The sequence below is a fragment of the Hemiscyllium ocellatum genome, chromosome 3 (genome assembly GCF_020745735.1).
Source record: "Hemiscyllium ocellatum isolate sHemOce1 chromosome 3, sHemOce1.pat.X.cur, whole genome shotgun sequence".
NCBI lineage: Eukaryota > Metazoa > Chordata > Chondrichthyes > Orectolobiformes > Hemiscylliidae > Hemiscyllium > Hemiscyllium ocellatum.
The window spans coordinates 87,314,621-87,334,733 of NC_083403.1; the positions used below are offsets into that span (position 1 = coordinate 87,314,621).

General features: G+C 37.9%; 1 protein-coding gene across 1 annotated transcript; it reads left to right on the forward strand.

Annotated features, from left to right (window-relative positions):
- The first annotated feature begins 468 nt into the window (after nucleotides 1-468).
- tdh (L-threonine dehydrogenase) lies at nucleotides 469-19,281 on the forward strand. Its single transcript, XM_060821269.1, has 9 exons — nucleotides 469-501; nucleotides 6,508-6,700; nucleotides 8,632-8,674; nucleotides 9,332-9,402; nucleotides 9,493-9,642; nucleotides 9,967-10,139; nucleotides 10,690-10,780; nucleotides 17,151-17,420; nucleotides 18,086-19,281. Exons 2-9 carry the CDS (start codon nucleotides 6,517-6,519, stop codon nucleotides 18,223-18,225), a joined length of 1,122 nt encoding a protein of 373 aa, XP_060677252.1. The 5' UTR covers nucleotides 469-501; nucleotides 6,508-6,516; the 3' UTR covers nucleotides 18,226-19,281.
- The last annotated feature ends 832 nt before the right edge of the window (nucleotides 19,282-20,113 follow it).

Genomic DNA, 20,113 nt, shown 5'->3' on the forward strand with positions numbered 1-20,113 from the left:
CCTCGCCGACAGCCAGAGCCTGGCCTCTGGCAGGGAAAGAGGAAGCCAAAGTGGCATTGCTCTGCCAGAGGGAGGATGGAGGCAATAAGTCATAATTAAACATGTTGTTTTAACTCGCCATCTGCTTTGAGTGACACTGATAACAGTAACGACGTGCTACAGTTTACCCTAGAAATGGAACTTCTTAGTTGTGTTTCAGACAAAGGGAAGAGAAGCATTTATCTCCGAAGTACCCATCTGTCTTTCGACCCCTACCCGGGAAAGCCGACGCCACGTGGGGGCCGGGAAGCCGGTCCGCGGTTCCTGCAAGCTGATTGGTGGTTGCGAGACAGAAACAGGCGAGGCTCTTCCCGATGGACCAATGGGCCGGGAGGCAGGGCACTACCAACCAATCGCGGGCAGGTGTTGGCCCCGCCTCCAAACCCGTCCTATAAAAGAGTAGCGCGGAGCGGCTGATGCAATCAGATTGGGGCCAGACAGTTCGTGGTCGAGGCGTCTAAGGTAGGGCTTGATGTTCCCGGGCACGGGCTGTAGGCCGCCCCGCCACCAACTGCTTTAAGCATGCGCTTAGCTAGGCCGGGCAGGGCAGTGCCACTGTGATTTCCTCTTTCCCTGCCAGAGGCCATTGCCACTGAGCGGGAGGTAATACCTTTCACGTCCCGTTGGCGGTGGGATCGGCTCTGGCTGCGGGCGGGGTGTGGACGCGCAAACTTTATGTCGCAGCCTCGCCTGCCCACAGGCGGGTGTCTGTCTCACTGTGGTAATCTCTCGCAGTGTTTTAGACATCTTACGTGCCTGTACGTAATGTACATTCAGGGTTATTTGCCTCTCAGTGTTCTGTAATTTGTGGGACCTTCTTCAGAATCTGTTTCTCCCCAGCTGAATGAGAACAGATGTGAAAGGGTACTGCAGCTTCAAGAACCCCTTCCGATTAATTTCATCCCCAATGTTATAGCTGTTGGGTTTTTAAAAGCGGAAACCCATGATGTGATTCTGCCCTTTCGTTAGTTGAACTACCTCAGTGAGAAGACAGGACAAACGTTGCTCTCTTTGTCATTGAGAATGATTTTTCTGTGAGTGTCCGTCAGTCTCTCCTTTCTAAGCGTAAGACAGGGAGCGCGCATCCGTTCCAGTGATCGAAGTGGAACAAGGAAGTAATAATGAAATTATGTTTGATCTGGATTTCAAAAACCTAAAATTTTAAGAGGAAGTAACTATTGTGCCCGAGGAAAGGAATTAAGTAGTATAAGTGGCTGAAGGTCATCCTCAACATAAATATGATTCAGAGAATTAAGAACAGAGAAGATTACCTGAAGTGACACTACAATGGCAAAGAAGGGGAAAAAAGTTTACATCTAGTTGTAATAATAAATGTGTGTACTGGCAAACAGTTTCGTTTTTATTCTGTAAATGTCAAAAAGGCGATTTCCAAACTTTCCCATTAACCCATGAATTTTACCATCTAATATTGAACACTTAAGAAATTTATAGAGATGTTTTCTCAAACAATCAAAATTAATTTGGTTCACAGCTGTTTATAAATATTTTAATTCTGCTGAATTGGTTTCTCGGTTTGACAGTACAAGGGCATCTGCACTAAGTTCCAGGGAATAACATTTAGTTTGTGTAATCTGTGTTTGCAATTTAAAAATTGGACTTTAGATATCATTCCACGAACTTGAATATTTCTGATATTGATTGTTTCATGACCAGAAATTATGCTGTTGGTTGTTTTGGTTCCCAAGTTCTGGAATTCCCCTCCCTAATCGCCCCTCTACCCTGTTTTCCTCCTTTAAACACTCCTTGAAAATGCTATGTATTTAACCAAGCTTTGGTCATCTGACCTATTAATGATGTTTTTAATTATCGGTGTATGTGAATGTCCAAGTTTTTTTTTGGACCATCACTGTTTCTGAATTTAAACTACTTTGGAAGTGATCTTTTGTTCTCTATCAATCTTCCCAATTTGATTGGGCAGACATTAAGATTTTTCCAGTTATGTTAGGACCAAGAATAAAAGTCGTACAATAATTGTCAAAAATCCAATAAAGGATTTAGGAGATTATATCTTTGCCCAGAAAGTGATTAGAATGTAGATTGCACGAACACACATGACTTTCTGAGGCCAACAACTGATGTCTTCAAAGTGAAGTTAATTAAATAGATGAGGAAGAAGGGTTGTATGGAGGATAGTTAAAAAGAAACCAAAAGAACTGCAGATCAACTGCTATAGGTCAAAAACAAAAACAAGAATTGCTGGAATAGCTCAGCAGGAGTGGCAGCACCTGTGATGAGAAATCAGACTTAGTGTTTCAACTCCAGCAATAGATGAACGGCTTTTGCCCGAAACATTGATTTTCCTGCTCCTCGGATGCTGCCTGAACCGCTGTGCTTTTCCAGCACCACTCTAATCCAGAATCTGGTTTCCAGCATCTGCAGTCATTGTTTTTAACCTAATAGTTAAACAGGGTAAGGTGTGGAAGAAACATTTACCCCAGTTAGCTTTTGTCAGTGTTAGTGGCATTTATTGTGTTAATTATGTGAAATTTGCAAATTATTTCCAAACAAAGTCACTTACTTTAGAGTTTCAATTAAGACTCTTATTTTCCTTTGCAGACTTAGATTCAGGTTTGCATTGATATTTTATGCACTCAACTGAGGTCTCCAAATAGTTGTTGTATTTAAAGAAGATCTTCAAATTAAGTAATAAATACCCAGTAGAGTAGTAATAGAAATATTTGGTGTACATTTGCAGAACTGACCCATCCTTTGTGTTCCTCCACTTAGAAGCTCTTCATCCCTCACGATCTTTTTTAACCATTTGATGGGAAGCCTAATTTGTGATCTAACTTCATATTTGCTCTGCTCCATCTCTGCTTTCTCTGCATAGAAGCTGTCAGAGCTGCTGAGTTTCTCCACCAATTTCTGTTATTGTTTCAGCTTTCCGGTCAATGCATTTCTTTGTTCAAAATTTTTTAACTCTGTATACCTTAAATATTTTGGCTAAGGAAAATTAATCACTCAGAATTAAAATTAACATTGATTCATCTATTGTGGAAGAATGTTCCACCTTTCAAATGTAGAAGTGGCTTGTCCTTGAAAGGGCTGAGTTAAATTATTGAACTCTTGACCCCTATTTTTAAGTTGCCTCACCAACAAAAATAGGGTAGATATTATTCATCAAATCAACTTCCTAAGTTCCAGGGAATAACATTTAGTTTGTGTAATCTATGTTTGCAATTTAAAAATTGGACTTTAGATATCATTCCACAAACTTGAATATTTCTGATACTGATTGTTTCATGACCAGAAATTATGCTGTTGGTTGTTTTGGTTCCCGAGTTCTGGAATTCCCCTCCCTAATCGCCCCTCTACCCTGTTTTCCTCCTTTAAACACTCCTTGAAAATGCTATGTATTTAACCAAGCTTTGGTCATCTGACCTATTAATGATGATGTTTTTAATTATCGGTGTATGTGAATGTCCAAGTTTTTTTTTGGACCATCACTGTTTCTGAATTTAAACTACTTTGGAAGTGATCTTTTGTTCTCTGTTTCAGTCCAGACGAGATGACCTCCCATTTCCCTACATTAAAATCCACGAGCATGAATTTGCGAATTTCTTTCATTTATGTTATTAATATGCTCTCAATAGCACTGCTCACAACACTTGGCAGTGGGCATGCGCAAGTAACTCCCAAATTCAAATTGTCTTGGGTAACTTGGCAGAGGCAATCAATGCTGCCCAGCCAGCACTGTACATATTCCAGGAGAGAAGTAAAGCACGGTGGGCGGCACGGTGGCACAGTGGTTAGCACTGCTGCCTCACAGCGCCTGTAGACCCGGGTTCAATTCCCGACTCAGGCGACTGACTGTGTGGAGTTTGCACGTTCTCCCCGTGTCTGCGTGGGTTTCCTCCGGGTGCTCCGGTTTCCTCACACAGTCACAAAGATGTGCGGGTCAGGTGAATTGGCCAAGCTAAATTGCCCATAGTGTTAGGTAAGGGGTAAATGTAGGGGTATGGGTGGGTTGCGCTTCGGCGGGTCGGTGTGGACTTGTTGGGCCGAAGGGCCTGTTTCCACACTGTAAGTCTAATCTAATCAATGAAAGTACTACAGGTGCCAACATCTCCACAGAGTAGAACATTTTATGGCATCGCTATAGGGGCAAGCATTTTACACAACTGGTGCTGTTTCTACAGGATAATTTGATTTACAACTGATGGGGGAATTCAAGAAGTGCAAAATGCACGCACATTTCTGAAACGTTATGTTGTAGATTTGTCCTTTTAGCTGATAAATGGAGCAGAGAGGGTACTGAATGGTGTTTGGAGTAGACAACTGGATAACAGCAAGTTTAATTTATCTGACCTCTTGCCTTGTAGTTTTTCCCTAGAGCAATGAATCTCTGGGGGAGAGGTTTTATGCTACTAAATGTTTACAAATTTGTGAAATCTGAATGTTTTATAAAATAGCTGTGTAATGGGTCCTCAGAAGAGAACTTGGTCTACATTGTCAAGTTCCAACTACATAACTGAAAAACTTTTAGCCTATCTTGTCTCAGTACCAAATTACTCCAATTAAATCTCAGTTTTTTGGCAGCAGATAAGACCTTTTATTATAGAGCAATGAAAAGTGTGACACTGTTTGCAGACTACTAATAAGGCAATAGTTGGTACAGCAGTTAGTATGATATGTTAACTTGGTAAAATTCAGAAATCTGTGCTTTCTGGTAGTGTCTTTTGGCATACCAACCCCTTAGTCACCAAAAATGTTTTACAATGGTAGGGATTGGGGATTAATCCTATTTTAGGTAATGGGTAGTAAGGAATATGTATGAGCATTGAATTTGTGGTGAATTGCCGGTCTTGGCCAAAAGTTCTTCCAGATCTTAGTGATTTGTGTGTTTTAGTCATATATGGGGAAAGCAAACTGCTATGTTTTTGAAGTCATTTTGTGATTGCTCGGATGTTCTTTGTGCGTTATTGGCTAAGATTACTTGCTTGAATTCTGATTCGTGAACCATACTTTATGATCGATACTTGATGTCACCAAAAGTGTTGACCAGCTTCCGATTGGATTTGTCTTGTGGATATTGTTGATCAGCTACCATTACAGCAAATAAAAACGAAGTAGTCCGGTGAGGAGCAACAGAATGTTTTGTGCACTTTGGTATAAGGTAATATTATTTGCGAGATTGGAATTTTTGGTCAGATTGGATTAGATTAGATTACTTACAGTGTGGAAACTGACCCTTTGGCCCAACAAGTCCACACCGACCCGCAACCCACCCAGACCCATTCCCCTAACACTATGGGCAATTTAACATGGCCAATTTACCTAACCTGCACATTTATGGACTGTGGGAGGAAACCAGAGCACCCGGAGGAAACCCACGCAGGCACGGAGAGAATGTGCAAACTCCACACAGTCAGTTGCCCGAGGCGGGAGTTGAACCCAGGTCTCTGGCGCTGTGAGGCAGCAGTGCTAACTACTGTGCCACCATGCCGCCCAATGTTGCACATAACTTGTTTTGTTTGTTCAGCTTATTTTAGGTACAGTGTGTTTCAGAGTAATTTGTTCCACAGACATCAGCATGCATAAGCAAATAACATCTGGAAGCATTTGCTGAAAGCATTGATGGTTAACAATTTTAAAATTTTAAAGAAAGAGGGCATCTTGCAGTGGTGCAGTCAGTGTCAGACAATTGATGTAGATGTTTTACTTGCCATCACAGTTTTAAAGGCATTGTTCTCTATATGCACCCTTTTTTGAATTGTTAGTTGGATATACATAGCATGCAGACAATATTGTTTCTATCTTTTGTTTTTGTTTTTTGCATTGTAATCAGTAATTTTCCTCAATCAGCATGAACTTACCAATGTTTTACCCTTTGTAATTTTTCTCAATCCAGCTGGCTATATCCTTTACACTGAATTTACTACTGGTAAAGATGTTGATATGACGTCAGTGTTGTACTTGTCAAGTGGTGGATTGTAAACACATCAACTAAGATATTTGTTTTTACATATTCATGAAGGAATGAGAATTGGATGGATTCCTGGAATAATCCAAGGAGCAATCAATAGTACCAACAAATAATGTGCATTGAAACTTGAAGGTCAAAGGACATAATTTGTTTTAAACCAAATGAGTATCTAAGTTTAGAAATTATAAACATTAAATATAATATATCCAATGGGAAATTCTTTAGCCAGGAGTGCTGAGAACGAGGAATATGCAAATATAACATAGCTGTGAAGATACATGCCACTCCTGAATTTCAGGGAAGATAAGTGAACAAAGTAAGTTTTATTGGAAGGATCTGCTGACCAAAGAAGAGGAATGGAGTAAGGCTGATGTGTGAAATGGCATGAGTTATTTCTAGAATGATCTCTTTCTCTTTTGTAGACTGTTTAAGCATGTCAATAAAGCTTCATTTAAAATTACTGAATATGTTTTGGAGTATTACTTTAACTGCCTACTTGAACTCGCATCTTTTATTCTCAGACGTGAAGAATGCCAGTTTTCAGGAATTTGGCCAAGACTGCTAAAAAAGTGCTACTGAGCAATGGTTGTAGTTGCCAGATTCCTGCTGTGTCAGTCAGACTGATGAGCTGCTCTCCAAGGCAAATAAATGCAGATGCAAGCTTTCACTCTGTATCTTTTGCTGAATCGGATCATCCCCGTGTTCTTATCACAGGTATGTGGTGTTTTAAATTTGATTTCATTTCAATACTTAGAATAAAGAAGCCTATATAAAATTAGACACTAGTATTACCTTAAATTTTAATCTTTGATTTGGAGGAGAAAGAAAACAACTTACTATCTTGCTAACTATTAAAACATGGTATGTGCAATAGGTACAGGTTTTCCAGCCCAGGTTTGTGTTTTACTTCATTTCTGTGCATTCTTTCTGTATTGCCCCTATGAAGCTAGTTATCATCTTTTGGATATGGTTTTATAGATAACCCCACTGCGCTTTCGTTCTGTCTCTCTTCCCAACCCACCGCATTCCAAACACCATGCTCAATTTTTGTTCTTGAAACACGAGTTGCAGCTGTGAATAATAACAGTGTATTTGATTACAATATTTAGCATGATCATATCTGATGTCCTCCTTTTAAATGCCAAACCACACGTGCTTGAGTCACTTTGAAATCAGAATCCAGCTAACATTTTTAACTCTATCCAAGAGTTAAAGAGGCCCATGTCAGCTACAGCTGAATACAACTAATACAATGTAGTCTGCATATCCAATATAAAATTCTCAATCATCAGAGGCGCTACTGTTGTCTCCAGTATTGGAAGACTTGAGATTTTAGATCCCAGATATTCAAGTTCATTCTAATAAATTGTATTCACACTACATTGTAAAATTATACAAAAAAAAAACAAATGAAGTAAATAGGTTACAGGAAATCACTCCAGATCAGAGAAATGAAATTTACTGCACAATAGTCTGTCTTATCTGATACAGCAAAATGATGAGGTTGTAGCTGTGTACATCTTTCTACATCGGTGAATTGTTTACAAAAATCTACCGATTGTCTTGGAACAATTCAGTTATGAATATATTTGTTCACATAAATACTTGTAGCTATATAATAAATCTCAAAAGTAAAAGCAGGAGTAAATAGTAAAACTCTTAGAATTTGCTCTGTCACTCAATATGATTGTGGCTAATTTTCACCCTCTTTGTTGCCCTTTCCCCAAACCAAAAAGTATTTCAGGTTTAAGTCTAAAAAATAATGAAGCTTCTGCAGCCTCTCAAGCAGAGAATTTCAAGAATTCTAACCAAATATCTCATACCCTGTATCCTGAGATTGTGTCCCCAAATTCTAGGTTTCTTAGCCAGAGAAACATTTTGTTTCCAATGTTCATGCTATCAAATCCCTTCAGAGATTTGTATTTAAGTAAAGTCACTTCTCATTCTTAACTCCAGTATGGGCCCAATTTGCTCAGCCTTGTAAAGAACAACTCTCATTTCAGGTACCAATCTAACAGGCCTCTCCTGCACCACCTCAAGTGCAAGTATATGAAAATTAAATATGCAATTTAGTTGTCAGAATTTAAATATCAAACCAAAACTGCATTTAGTTTTCCAGATAGTTCTCGCCAATGCCCTGCCCAGTTGTAGAAAGACTTCTGTATTCTTATTCCAATCTCGTTGCAATAATAAGGCTAACACACACTTATCTTCCGAATTGCTGCATGCACCTCTGCTAAATTGGTGTTCGTTGTGCGAGTGAGCAAACCTCTTCAGACATCAGTATTTGAGTGTCGTGCATCAAAGTAAATCAGCTTTCTATTCTCATGCCTAAATATGTTACGTCATGCAGCCTGTTGAATTGTATATTTTGTTTGTGTACTGTTTGTATAAATCAACTTTCATTTTGCACACTGTGCAACTAATGTCATATTAATCGTGCTTTATAGTCATTCTTGCGGTTTTCCAATCTATCAAGATTAACAATTGTTGTGCCTGACCTGTATTTTTTGAATTCTTACCTGAAGGATGAACTGATCTTGCCACAATAGCTGCATATGGATTTATTCCAAGCAAGCAAAACTGTTAGTGAAAGTTAAATGCGTTGTTTTAAATTTTGTGCTAATAAGCTTTCTGTGTTTCAGGTGGCTTAGGACAGCTTGGTGTAGGGCTTGCTAACTTGTTAAGGTATGTGAGTAAAGTTTGAAATATAGAAAGTTCACGCAATTCAAATGATAAATGTGCAGCAATTTATGTACTTGACAAGACTGCAAATAAGTTTCCCACTCAGATGGAATAGTCTGTACCTTTTCAGATGTTTGGAATCTGTCAAACCAACAGAAGATCAGAAAACGTTAAACTTAAATGAACTAGACCCAGAACCAGTTGTGTTGGTGTTTTTCCATGCTCTTTCAAGATTAATTAGCCTGAATCAGACCATTACTGATAATGAATAATCTTTATCTTTTCATACCAGTTGGTCTTGTAAACTGTCTAAAGCTTTCACATTAAGGAAAGCATGCCAAATTTTTATGATGCCTATTCAAATGGAACCTTTTACTTAATTTCTGTGGCTAATTTGTATAGATTCTAGATTTTATTGATGTGCCCATAAAGTGAGCAAGAAAAACATTTTGAGAAAGCGCAAGTTTTTTTTGGATTAGTCATGTATACATAGAATGGGCTGGGAGCAGAGCTTTTAGAAAATAGGTTACAAGGTTTAGATAAAGGATCTGGATCGGTGCAGGTTTGGAGGGCCGAAGGGCCTGTTCTTGGGCTGTAATTTTGTTTGTTCATATACCTCGGTTAAACATCTTAACAAGAATATATTGATTCTTTCAACAGAAATCGCTTTGGTAAAAACAACGTAATTCTCTCTGACATCAGGAAACCCCCAGATCATGTGTTCCACAGTGGTAAGTGCTCAGACTTTAAAAACAGAAACACGTTTTTTTTTTAAAGAGACATTCACATTATTTTTAACAAATCACATCTTGCTTATTTAGGACCATGTATATATTCTGACATCTTGGATTATAAGAATCTGCGTGAAATTGTCGTCAACAATCGTATCACTTGGCTAATTCACTACAGTGCTCTGCTGAGTGCAGTTGGGGAAGCAAATGTCCCTCTAGCACGCAATGTCAATATAACCGGTGAGGAATGTGCAACAATTATATTCCATTTATATATTTAGCTGAATTTGACCTCTGTTTGAAATTTTAACTTGGAAAATAATGCACCAAGGTGCATTTTAAATGTTTTGTTTGCAAGTATAAATTTGAGCTATACTTTTTCTACAAAAGCAAATCTATTTTTGCAAATGAAGGCTTTAGTTGGTCATTTTATAAGTGACATATTTAATTGAGGTGTTTTAAAGTTCTTCCAACATATTTTTGTTTTGTTTCATTCATGAATTGTACTGAACAAATCTCTCAATGTGTTTTTGAAGTTTTACATGTAACATTATCTATTAACAGGTCTGCATAATATTCTGGATATTGCTGCGGAACATAACCTTCGCCTGTTTGTTCCCAGCACAATTGGTGCATTTGGATCAACTTCTCCCAGAAACCCAACTCCTGATCTGTGTGTACAGAGACCTAGAACAATCTATGGCGTCTCCAAAGTGCATGCTGAGCTTATGGGTGAGGTATGTATCTCAGTGCTCTGTATCTTCAAAACTCTCTTCCCTATAAAATCCATTCCAGTTTAATAAGAATTTATTTTTCAAATATTTAAATCAAGAATATGCTTGATTTAATAAATGGCCTGAGAATGAACAAGTATTTGTTCAATTTTAATTATTCTGATGTGATTCACCATAAATCCTCCTTTGTTGACTTTTAAGTTATCTTTTTTTTGTAACTTCTTCCTCCAGAATATCTCTCACCTTCCATTTGATCCCTGTTCCAGGCAAATTGTTAATTCTATTTACAGAGTCTGCACAGCTGATGTATCATTGTGAATGCAACTTATTTTGTTTGGGAGCAATTATTTGCTACTGTGGCTACTCCAAAGAGAAGTATTGAGTCACTCCCTTTTATATTTGTATCTGCAGAGAACCAGCAAAATCAAAACAAGTTTGATTAAATCCTGTCAGCTTGCACTAAAAATTACTTATATAATTATGCAACAATATCAGTGGTAGAGCAGAATTTTTTTTCTGTGCTGAATTTAAATGTATACTGTTTGCTCAATAGTATTACCATCACAAGTACGGCATGGATTTTCGATGTCTGAGGTATCCTGGCATAATTTCTGCAGACACCCAACCAGGTGGCGGCACAACAGGTATATCAGCTTTCTTTTGTGATCTTTACACAATGAACAATATTGCTTTAATACAATACTTGTTATGCATCATGTAAAGACATATTTAGTGCAGGTTTATGAACATCTGACTTATGAATGCTCATATTTACAAATGTGATGCCATGCATGATTGTAATTTTAAAGATTTGGTGTACGAACATTTCCTGTACTTAGAAACAGCTGCCCTCCATTGGGTTCCAACTTCTGCACAATTCAAACGGATCCAGAACACAACCTGTTCACAATCCAGGAACTGCCTGTGGTGGAGAACTGTGGTGTGGAAAAAGCCATCGTATATCGGAATTCTCAGCCAATACAGTTTTAGCTGTCCTGCATTCTGCATTGCATTTAAATCTAGACTCCATTGTAGCAGCATATTTACGAGAATGCCTCCGCTGATCTCAATTGTTATAGCTGATGCTTTGTTATTTTAAGAAGGATTTGTGCTAAAACGTCAGATCAGGAGCAATCTTTGAAAAAAAAACATAAAGCATGTGGAGGACTTGTTCATTTAGGGAACTGCATGTGATTTCAAATAATTAGGAAACCTGATGTGGCTTTTTGTTTTTCAGTATCTGGTCATCAACTGTCCCTCTCATGTACTGCTTCATCTTATCTGAACACAACCAGTGTATCTTGAGCAATTCCTTCCTTGAATTGATAGCTCTGATGTATAACTTCTTGGCTCCTCCTATTTATCTTTTGTGCTGCTCTTTTTCAGGTCATTTATAGTGGTTGATTTGCATGTACTTTGTGGAGTTTAATGCTGGCTGAGTAACATCTTTCAGTTCAACGTCAGGAAAAACTAAAGCAACTATTTCAGCTAACACTACAAATATTTTGTGTCACTGAGTTCACCTAACTTCTATTCCAAGCTATGTACCTGAGCTGAAGCAAAACTGTTGCTTTCTTGAAATTCTTTCCTACCTTTTTTAAGGTGAAAATAGCATATTCTGTTCAGTAGTAAACATCTTCTCTAAATGTTTGTGTCAACCTGTCTGCTTCTAAAACATTTTGTATTTGCCATCGTTAATCAGAGATTCGACTACACTACAAAATGTAAGAACATAACAACAAGAAGCATTTATGTGGTGTATTTTAAAGTAACAGAACATCAGTGCATGTCACATTTAAAGCAAAACTGGACATTGAACCAAATAAAGTAACATTTGAGCAGATGACCAACAGGCTCGGCAGAGGCAGGTTTTGAGGACTCAAAGCAGAAAATGAATTGAGATGACATAAAGAGAGATTTCTAGAACTTAAAATTTGTTCAGCTGAGAGTGTGGCCACCAACAGTGGGAGAATTAAACTTGGGGTGCTCAATGCCAAAGTTAAGCATGCGTTTTTGGGGCTGAGGAATAAGACCATATAAATATTTGAAAACAAATATGTGGACTTTAAAATCAAGGTTTTGCTTATCAGGATCCCACTTTAGGACTGCAAACAAAGGCATGATGTGTGAACAAGACTTGATGTAAATAAGCACACAGCAGCAGACATTTGAATGACCACATTTACACAGGGTACATGATGGGACACTGGCCAAAAGTGCATTGGAATTTTCAAGAATAGATGTAACAGAAAGATTGTTCACGGATTTTAGCAGTGGATCGACTGAGACAGGCAGAGGCAGATTCTGACCAGGTTCAGAAGGTGGATGTGATCTTAATGCGTGGATATGTGGTTAGAGTCCCATATTGTTTGCAGTCTTGGTGTTACCAAGATCATTGAATCTCAAGTGACAGCGAAAGAGGTGGTGGGGTCAGTAGCTAGTTTGAAGTGGAGACCAAATCTTGACATCTTTGATCTTTTCAATATTTCATTGTAGGAATTTTTTAACTTAATCAGTACTGGTTATTGGGCAAGCAGTCTGACAGAGTTTAGTAATTGTGGAGAAGTACTAGTGAAGCAGAACTGGCTGTGATTAACAGATGTCTGAAAAGTATTACAAGCTCATTGGTGACATCGCTACGGGAAGAGGACTAAGAATTGGTTATTTTTTTGGCGACGCTTAAGGTAGCTGCAAGAGTGAAAATGAGCTATTTCAGTTGCTTCAATAATAATTGGATAAAACTGGAACTAGACAGAGTGCTTTCCCAACCAGCAGGATGATGATGATGGAGAGGTGCTGGAAACAAAAGGTGTGGTCATCCTTGTCAAAGTCTGCAGGCTGATCAAGGAGGGCTGAAAGGGAAAGGTTACTATGGTCACAATTGCATTGGATACCACTTGTGACTTTTTCATGAACTATTTCAGCACTGGGATAGGAACAAAAACTAGATGGAAGGAATTGAAACAAAGAAATCCAGGAAATGTGGGTATTTGAGAGGTGACAACACTCTCGCAAATGAAGATAGGGTACGGGATTGTAGTTTCTGTGATCGTTTTATTTCTGAAGAGATAATAACAACAACAATAATAACATCTAAATAAAGAAAAGGATAATATCTGAATAGTGAATTGTTGGCAAAATCAGCTAATGAGAGGACCAGCAAATAAGAAAGATGAAAAGCAGTTTAGTGGGAATCGAATCAAAGGAGTCAAAAATGGGCATGAAGAGCTGGGTATGAAAACTCCCAGATCACTGTTCCACGTGTTTTTGTGCATTTGACATAAAACTTGACATTTTATGTTTTCCTGAACTTTCTCTGCTGTCTCCCTAAAGTTCTGTTTCTCCCCATCGAATCCTGTTCTTATCTTTTGACTCCAGCTCTTTCTGCAAACATTGTGTTTCCTTTTTGCATTGTGACCATCAGGTAAATAGATTTAGAAACTGTATAAACTTTTGTGGAGTGGCAGGAAAGTCCTGTAACAATAAAGGCTCTGTATATAAATTAAAATAATGTAGCCAAAGTTTACAGTGGTCAGATTGTGTTGATTTGTACAGTATGGCATGGCAAAAAGAAACACAACATTTGAAACTTAAGGAAATAGGATCCTTTGCAATTAAGTCCCAAAATAAACCAGCACGTACACACTACCTCCTGAAACCGCTCTATTACCGTCAAGTAATTTTAGACTGTTTTCACTGTCTACATCGGACATAGTTGATAATCTGTACTTAGATAAATCAAACCCATGAGAGCTTTAGCAATTAACTAACTACAAACAAATAATGCAGTGTTTATGTTTTAAATTTTAATAGCACTAATAATTGATTTAACATTGAATTCAGCAGGGACCCTATAATTCTATGAAGTCCAGAAAATACATTCTGAAAATAGTCTGTTTAGTTTCTGTGATAAACTACGAAATGAATTTGCTTCAAATAAATATTGCAGATAAACATTCACAGTTATAAATGACTTGTACTTAGCACCTATAACTCGGAGAATCATCCAGGGCAATTCACTACCAGAATAAAGAATACTTCTGAGGAGACAGCACCTAACAAAAACTGAAAAATCAAGTAAAAAGCAGTAGTTACGATAATTGTATTCTGAAAGTGTTATTCTTCAGTATTTGCCTGAATTCCTTTGTGAAACTTGCATAAATTGTTAGGCTGTCAAAATGCTCTTGAGTATTAGAGCCAATCATGGTTGTTACTGAAATCTGCCTTAATTTACTTATGAGCAGTGTTTGTAGATTATTTGAGAGTTTCAGGAATCCTGATTGAGAACATTTGGTATTGTTTCCAGACTAAGATTAATTTGGCACAGATTGAAGGTTTTTTTCCTGATCTGTTGCTAAAAATTTAGTAACAACATCCAGTTGTTTGACATCCTTTTTATCACTCCTTAAGCATAAATCAGCAGGCCCTAAATGAGAGGATGGATTTGTAGGGCAAAGGCATGGACCAAAGCATCTGGGTGTAGATTTGCTCGCTGAGCTGCAAGGTTTGTTTTCAGACATTTTGTCACCATACTAGGTAAAATCTTCAGTGACCCTCCGGATGAAGCACTGGTGGTGTAGCCTGCTTTTTGTTTATATGTTTGGGTTTCCTTGGGTTGGTGATGTCATTTTCTGTTCTTTTTCTCAGTGATAAATGGGATCCAAGTCATTATGTTTATTGATTAGCGTTCCGGTTGGAATGCCATGCTTCTAGGAATTCTCATCTGTTTCACTGTTTGGCTTGTCCTAGGATGAATGTGTTGTCCCAGTCGAAATGGTGTTCTTCCTCATCTGTGTGTAAGGGTACTAGTAAGAGTGGGTCATGTCTTTTTGTGGCTGATTTAATGTTCATATTTCCTGGTGGCTAGTTTTCTGCCTGTTTGTCCAATATATTGTTTGTTACAGTTCTTGCAAGGTATTTTGTAAATGACACTAGTTTTGCTTGTTGTCTGTACAGGGTCATTTAAGTTCATTCGCTGCCTTTTTCATGTGTTGGTGGGTTTGTGGGCTACCATGATGCCAAGGGGTCTGAGTAGTCTGGCAGTCATTTCTGAGATGTTTTTGATGTAGGGGAGAACGGCTAGGGTTTCTGGGTGTGTTTTCTCTGCTTGTTTGGATTTGTTGCTGAGAAATCGGTGAATTGTGTTCGTTGGGTACCCATTCTTTTTTGAATACACTGTGTATAGGTGATTTTCCTCTGCTCTTCATAGTTCCTCTGCTCTGCAGTGTGTAGTGGCTTGTTGAAATAATGCAGCTTCATTTGTGGATGTTGGGATGATTGCTTCTGTAGTTCAATATTTGGTCTGCATGTGTTGTTTTCCTGTAGACACTGGTTTGAAGTTCCCCATTGGCTGGTTGCTCTACTGCAACATCTATGAATGGCAGTTTGTTGTTGTTTTCCTCCTCTTTAGTGAATTTTATGCCAGTAAGGGTATTATTGATGGTATTGAAGGTTCCCTCTAATTTGTTTTATTTAGTGATGACAAAGGTGTCATCCACGTAGTGGACCCAAGGATTGGGTTGGATGGTTGGCAGAGCTATTTGTTCGAGTCTCTGCATTACTGCTTCTGCTAAGAATCCATGGGTGTTCTGTTGGTTTTGTCTTGTAGGTTTTGTTGTTGAGGGTGAAGTGGGTAGTAAGGCACAGGTCCACTAGCTTGATGATATTCTCCTTGTTGATGAAGTGGGTGGTGTTTGGTGTATATGTCTTTGGTACTTCGAATAGTGTGGTCAGTGTTTCCTTGGCTACGTTGATGTTGATGGATGTGAATAAGGTGGTTTCGCCAAAGGAGACTATTATTTCATCCTTTTCTATCTTCGTGTCTTTGGTCTTCAGGAATTCTTGGGTGGAGTGAAAGGAGTGGCATGAGTCTTCTACTAAGTGTTTTAGTCTTTATTGCAGCTCCTTGGCCAGTCTGTAAGTTGGTGTTCCAAGTAGCGAGTCTGTGGGAGGGTCCTGGTTTATGAATTTTGGGGAAACACTTGTTATAAGAATTGTTAAAGCCAGCTACATCACCAGTGCTTTATTCAGAGGCTCACTGAAGATGTTACCCAGTATGGTGATGAAATGCCTGAAAACAAACCTTCCAGCTAAGCAAGCAAACCTACGTCCAGAACCTCAACCTGAGCTAGAAATTTTCTCAAAACTTGCTAACCAAAGCATTTTTACAAAGTTGTATGAAAGAAGAGGCAAAGTGAATTTGCTGGAAGGTAGAGGCATATTGGGGATGGAGAGGGGGAAATCTTTTGCAATATGACTTCTACCCATTCCATAATCCATATTTAGTGCACATGAAGGTGATTAGACAGCACAATGGAAAACGTTAAATTTAAATTCCTTCAAAATCTAACAAAAGCTGAGTAACATATTAAAATAATGGTGAATTGAAGCAATAGCAAACATTATTTAGTTCCAAGTTTACAAATTGACAAACGATGTCAAGAAGGCATATTAGAATTTATTTGTGGATAGCCACATTAGGTTGAGGGGTGACCTTATCGAGGTTTATAAAATCATGAGGGGCATGGATGGGTAAATAGACAAGGTCTTTTCCCTGGGGTGGGGAGTTCACAACTAGAGGTCATAGGTTTACGGTGAGAGGGGAAAGATTTAAAAGGGATCTGAGGGGCAACTTTTTCACGCAGAGTGTATGTGTATGGAATGAGCTATCGGAAGAAGTGGTGGAGGCTGGGACATTTTACAACATTTAAAAGGCATCTGGATAGGTATATGAATAGGAAGGGTTTAGATGCATATGGGCTAAGTGCTGGCAAATGGGACCAGATTAATTTAGGATATCTGGTTGGGATGGGCCAAAGGGTCTGTTTCCATGCTGTGCATCTCTGACCCTGCTAATTGTGAAGCTTCAAAGCTCAAATGTTTCTTCAGATTATATGTCCACGTAACCAAGATGACCAACTGCAATGGTAACACTGCAAATCTTTTCACAGTTTAACTGAAGAATGAAAGCTTTCATGCTACATTCGACCATTAGATGTTTGCTTTTTTTTTCAGATTATGCAGTCCAAATTTTCCATGACGCTGTAAAGACAGGAAAGTTTGAATGTTACCTGAAGCCTGATACAAGGCTTCCCATGATGTACATTGACGACTGCCTACGTGCAACATTGGAAATCCTGGAAGCACCAGCGGAACAGCTCACCATGAGAACCTATAATATCAGTGCTATGAGCTTCACTCCTGAAGAGCTGGTGGCTGAGGTTCGAAAGCACTTGACTGACCTTGAGATCACCTATAAAGTTGATGAAATGCGCCAGGCAATTGGTAAGTGATGTGTAACAATCAGTATTGTGTGGTGTAGAGTTTGCAGATCCAACTGGTACATAATTCTGATTACACTCTACATTTTGGTTGATTTGTATTCATCCCTGGAAGGTATATTTTGACCTTGTGATGCACTGTATTCAAAATGAACTTTATTCCGTTTAATTTATGAATGAATTAATAAGTCAGGCAACTGCCAGTGTGACTTTTCACTCAATCCATTTTGAAGAATCCTCACAGATCTAATCAACAGTAACTTTTGAAGAAATGAAACTACACCCTTATAAAATTAAAATTCAGAGCCAGAGAAAATGTTTTGCAGTGATTATGAATTATCATAAAATGTAAAAGTTTGCTGAGATATGAACGTGCCAGCTCCAACAATTTTTCAGCTATGTTTGTAGATGTAGATGTAGGTAGATGTAGATCTAGGTTCAGGTAGATGTAGCTACTGGATTTTAATGCTGAGTCTGTTATCAAGGTACAAGTTGATATGTAGTCTGACAGATACTCTGGATTTTGTCCATGAAGGTGACTTGTCATGTATTTAAGAATAATCATCTGCAATGATGGAAAACCTTGGACAAGCTTCCTTATCCACAATTGCGGCTCGTAGAAATGTTCAAAGCTTTTCTCAAGTTTACCATTTGTCTGTCTGTTTTTAGCTGATAGTTGGCCAATGGAATTCGATGACCACAACGCTCGTCAAGACTGGGGCTGGAAGCATGAATATGATCTTTCTGAGCTGGTCTGCACAATGCTAAATTTTTATACAACTGATAACCGGCTGATGCAAACAAATTAAAGAAAAATGAAAGATTTTTTGAAGGACCAGAATCTACAAGGGGATCCAATGTATATAAGAACATCATTAGATGACAAAATTTAGATCACTTTTGAATAAATAGTCATTTTTCTCTACTTGAACCAGGTTGACTACTATGGCTCGCTGTGTACCTTGTGCAGCAAGAATATAAAATGTAATGGTTGATGGTAACCTGAAGAAGTGTTTGGTCTAGATGAAGAGTGATGTTACAAAGGGCTGCCAACATACAGGGCAGAGTATTTCATTTGAACTATTATTTATTTATAAATTTTCAGTTCTGAATTTTATTCTTGATAAAATGTGTACTTTGTGCAAAGATGAGAAGGAAAGAGTAAATGTTCACTTCATCTTTTAAAAATTATTATTAGAGCCTTAAAATATTCTTCAGTACTCAAGTTAAAAATGGAGGTAGCTGAAGGTTATTTAATAATGTAGTTGAATAAGTTGTGTAATAAGCTGTATTCTACTTGCAGTTTATTTAATCTGAAGAATTTTGTTTTGTAGACTATTTCTGTTTCTGTAAAGAATTAATGCAGTTTATCTCAAAACATCCATCGTCTGATCAAACACTGTACGCTATGAAAGGTGATTAATCTTGGCGTAAATGTTTTTGGATATTGTGCAAACATTTGTTTTGCATTTCTGACTTCTTTTCATGCTATAGCACTTCATTAAAAGCTACATTTTCATAAGGTTAGAGCGGCCTCCAATGTTTTGGCATAATTGTGCAAATTCTATAATTTATAATAAGGAAAACCAAACTGATGTCAGTATAGTGATGGATGGTCAAAAGATGAAAAAGCAATTCCATTACTTTTATGCATTTTTTTTAAATGAGTATGTGTGTCTTTAAAAGTTCTTGATGGCTACTTTATTGCAAAACGTGTCTACTTTTTTTTATATATCGAGCAAAAATTTTGCTTTAAGTTTCAGATTTTTGCGTTTGAAGGTTTTATTGGACTTGATGTCTTGCAAATAATCTTTTTTCCTCAATTTGAGTATTTAAAAAAAATAAAAGAGCATTCAAAATCCAAATATATTTGCAAGTTTATTCTTTTGCCAAATCATGCTTTTCACTGTTTATTACCATCAAATTTGAAAGAGTTCGAGAAAGTGAAAGTGGAAAGTGTGATTTCAGTGAATCTCAACTGTAAGTGTAGCTCATTTATTGAGGTAATGGAGAAAAGCATCAAATTCAAGAATTGGTGAAAATGTTAGGTTTACACTGCAGTATTTTCTGATCTTACACTCTCAGTAACAGGACAATTTGTAGTTTCCCCACTCCAGTATTATCTGAGTTCCAACTACATGTACAGTCTTAACAGAAGTATCAATTAGAGAGTCTCTCTTGTGATTTAAGATCAAATTAAGGATGGGAAGGAAGTTCTTAAGGCAGCAGGTACACATCAAACACATTGTAACACATGGAAATACAAGAAACTTCCATTTGAAATCATATCTGCACCTACTTTATTCCACCATGCCATGATCAGATTTTGAGTAGATTGAAAGAAGTCCAGTGTTACCAAGATGATTGGTTGGTTCAGTTGTATACCTTAAGAATGCCGCTTTACTTTTTATATTAAGAAGAAATCAGGAAGGCAAAGAAGGAGTCTGAGATAGCATTGGCAGATACGGTTAAGGATAATCCAAAGAGATTCTACAAATACATTGAGAGCAAGAGGGTAACTACAGAGAAGGTAGGGCCTCTTAAAGATCAAGGAATTGTCTTTGTGTTGAACACCAGGAGATGGGAGAGATACTAAATGTTTTGCATCAATTTGTACTGTGGAGAAAGAAATGGAGTCTAGAGAATGCAGAGATATAAACCTTGATGTTTTAAAAACAGTTTACATTACAGAAGAGG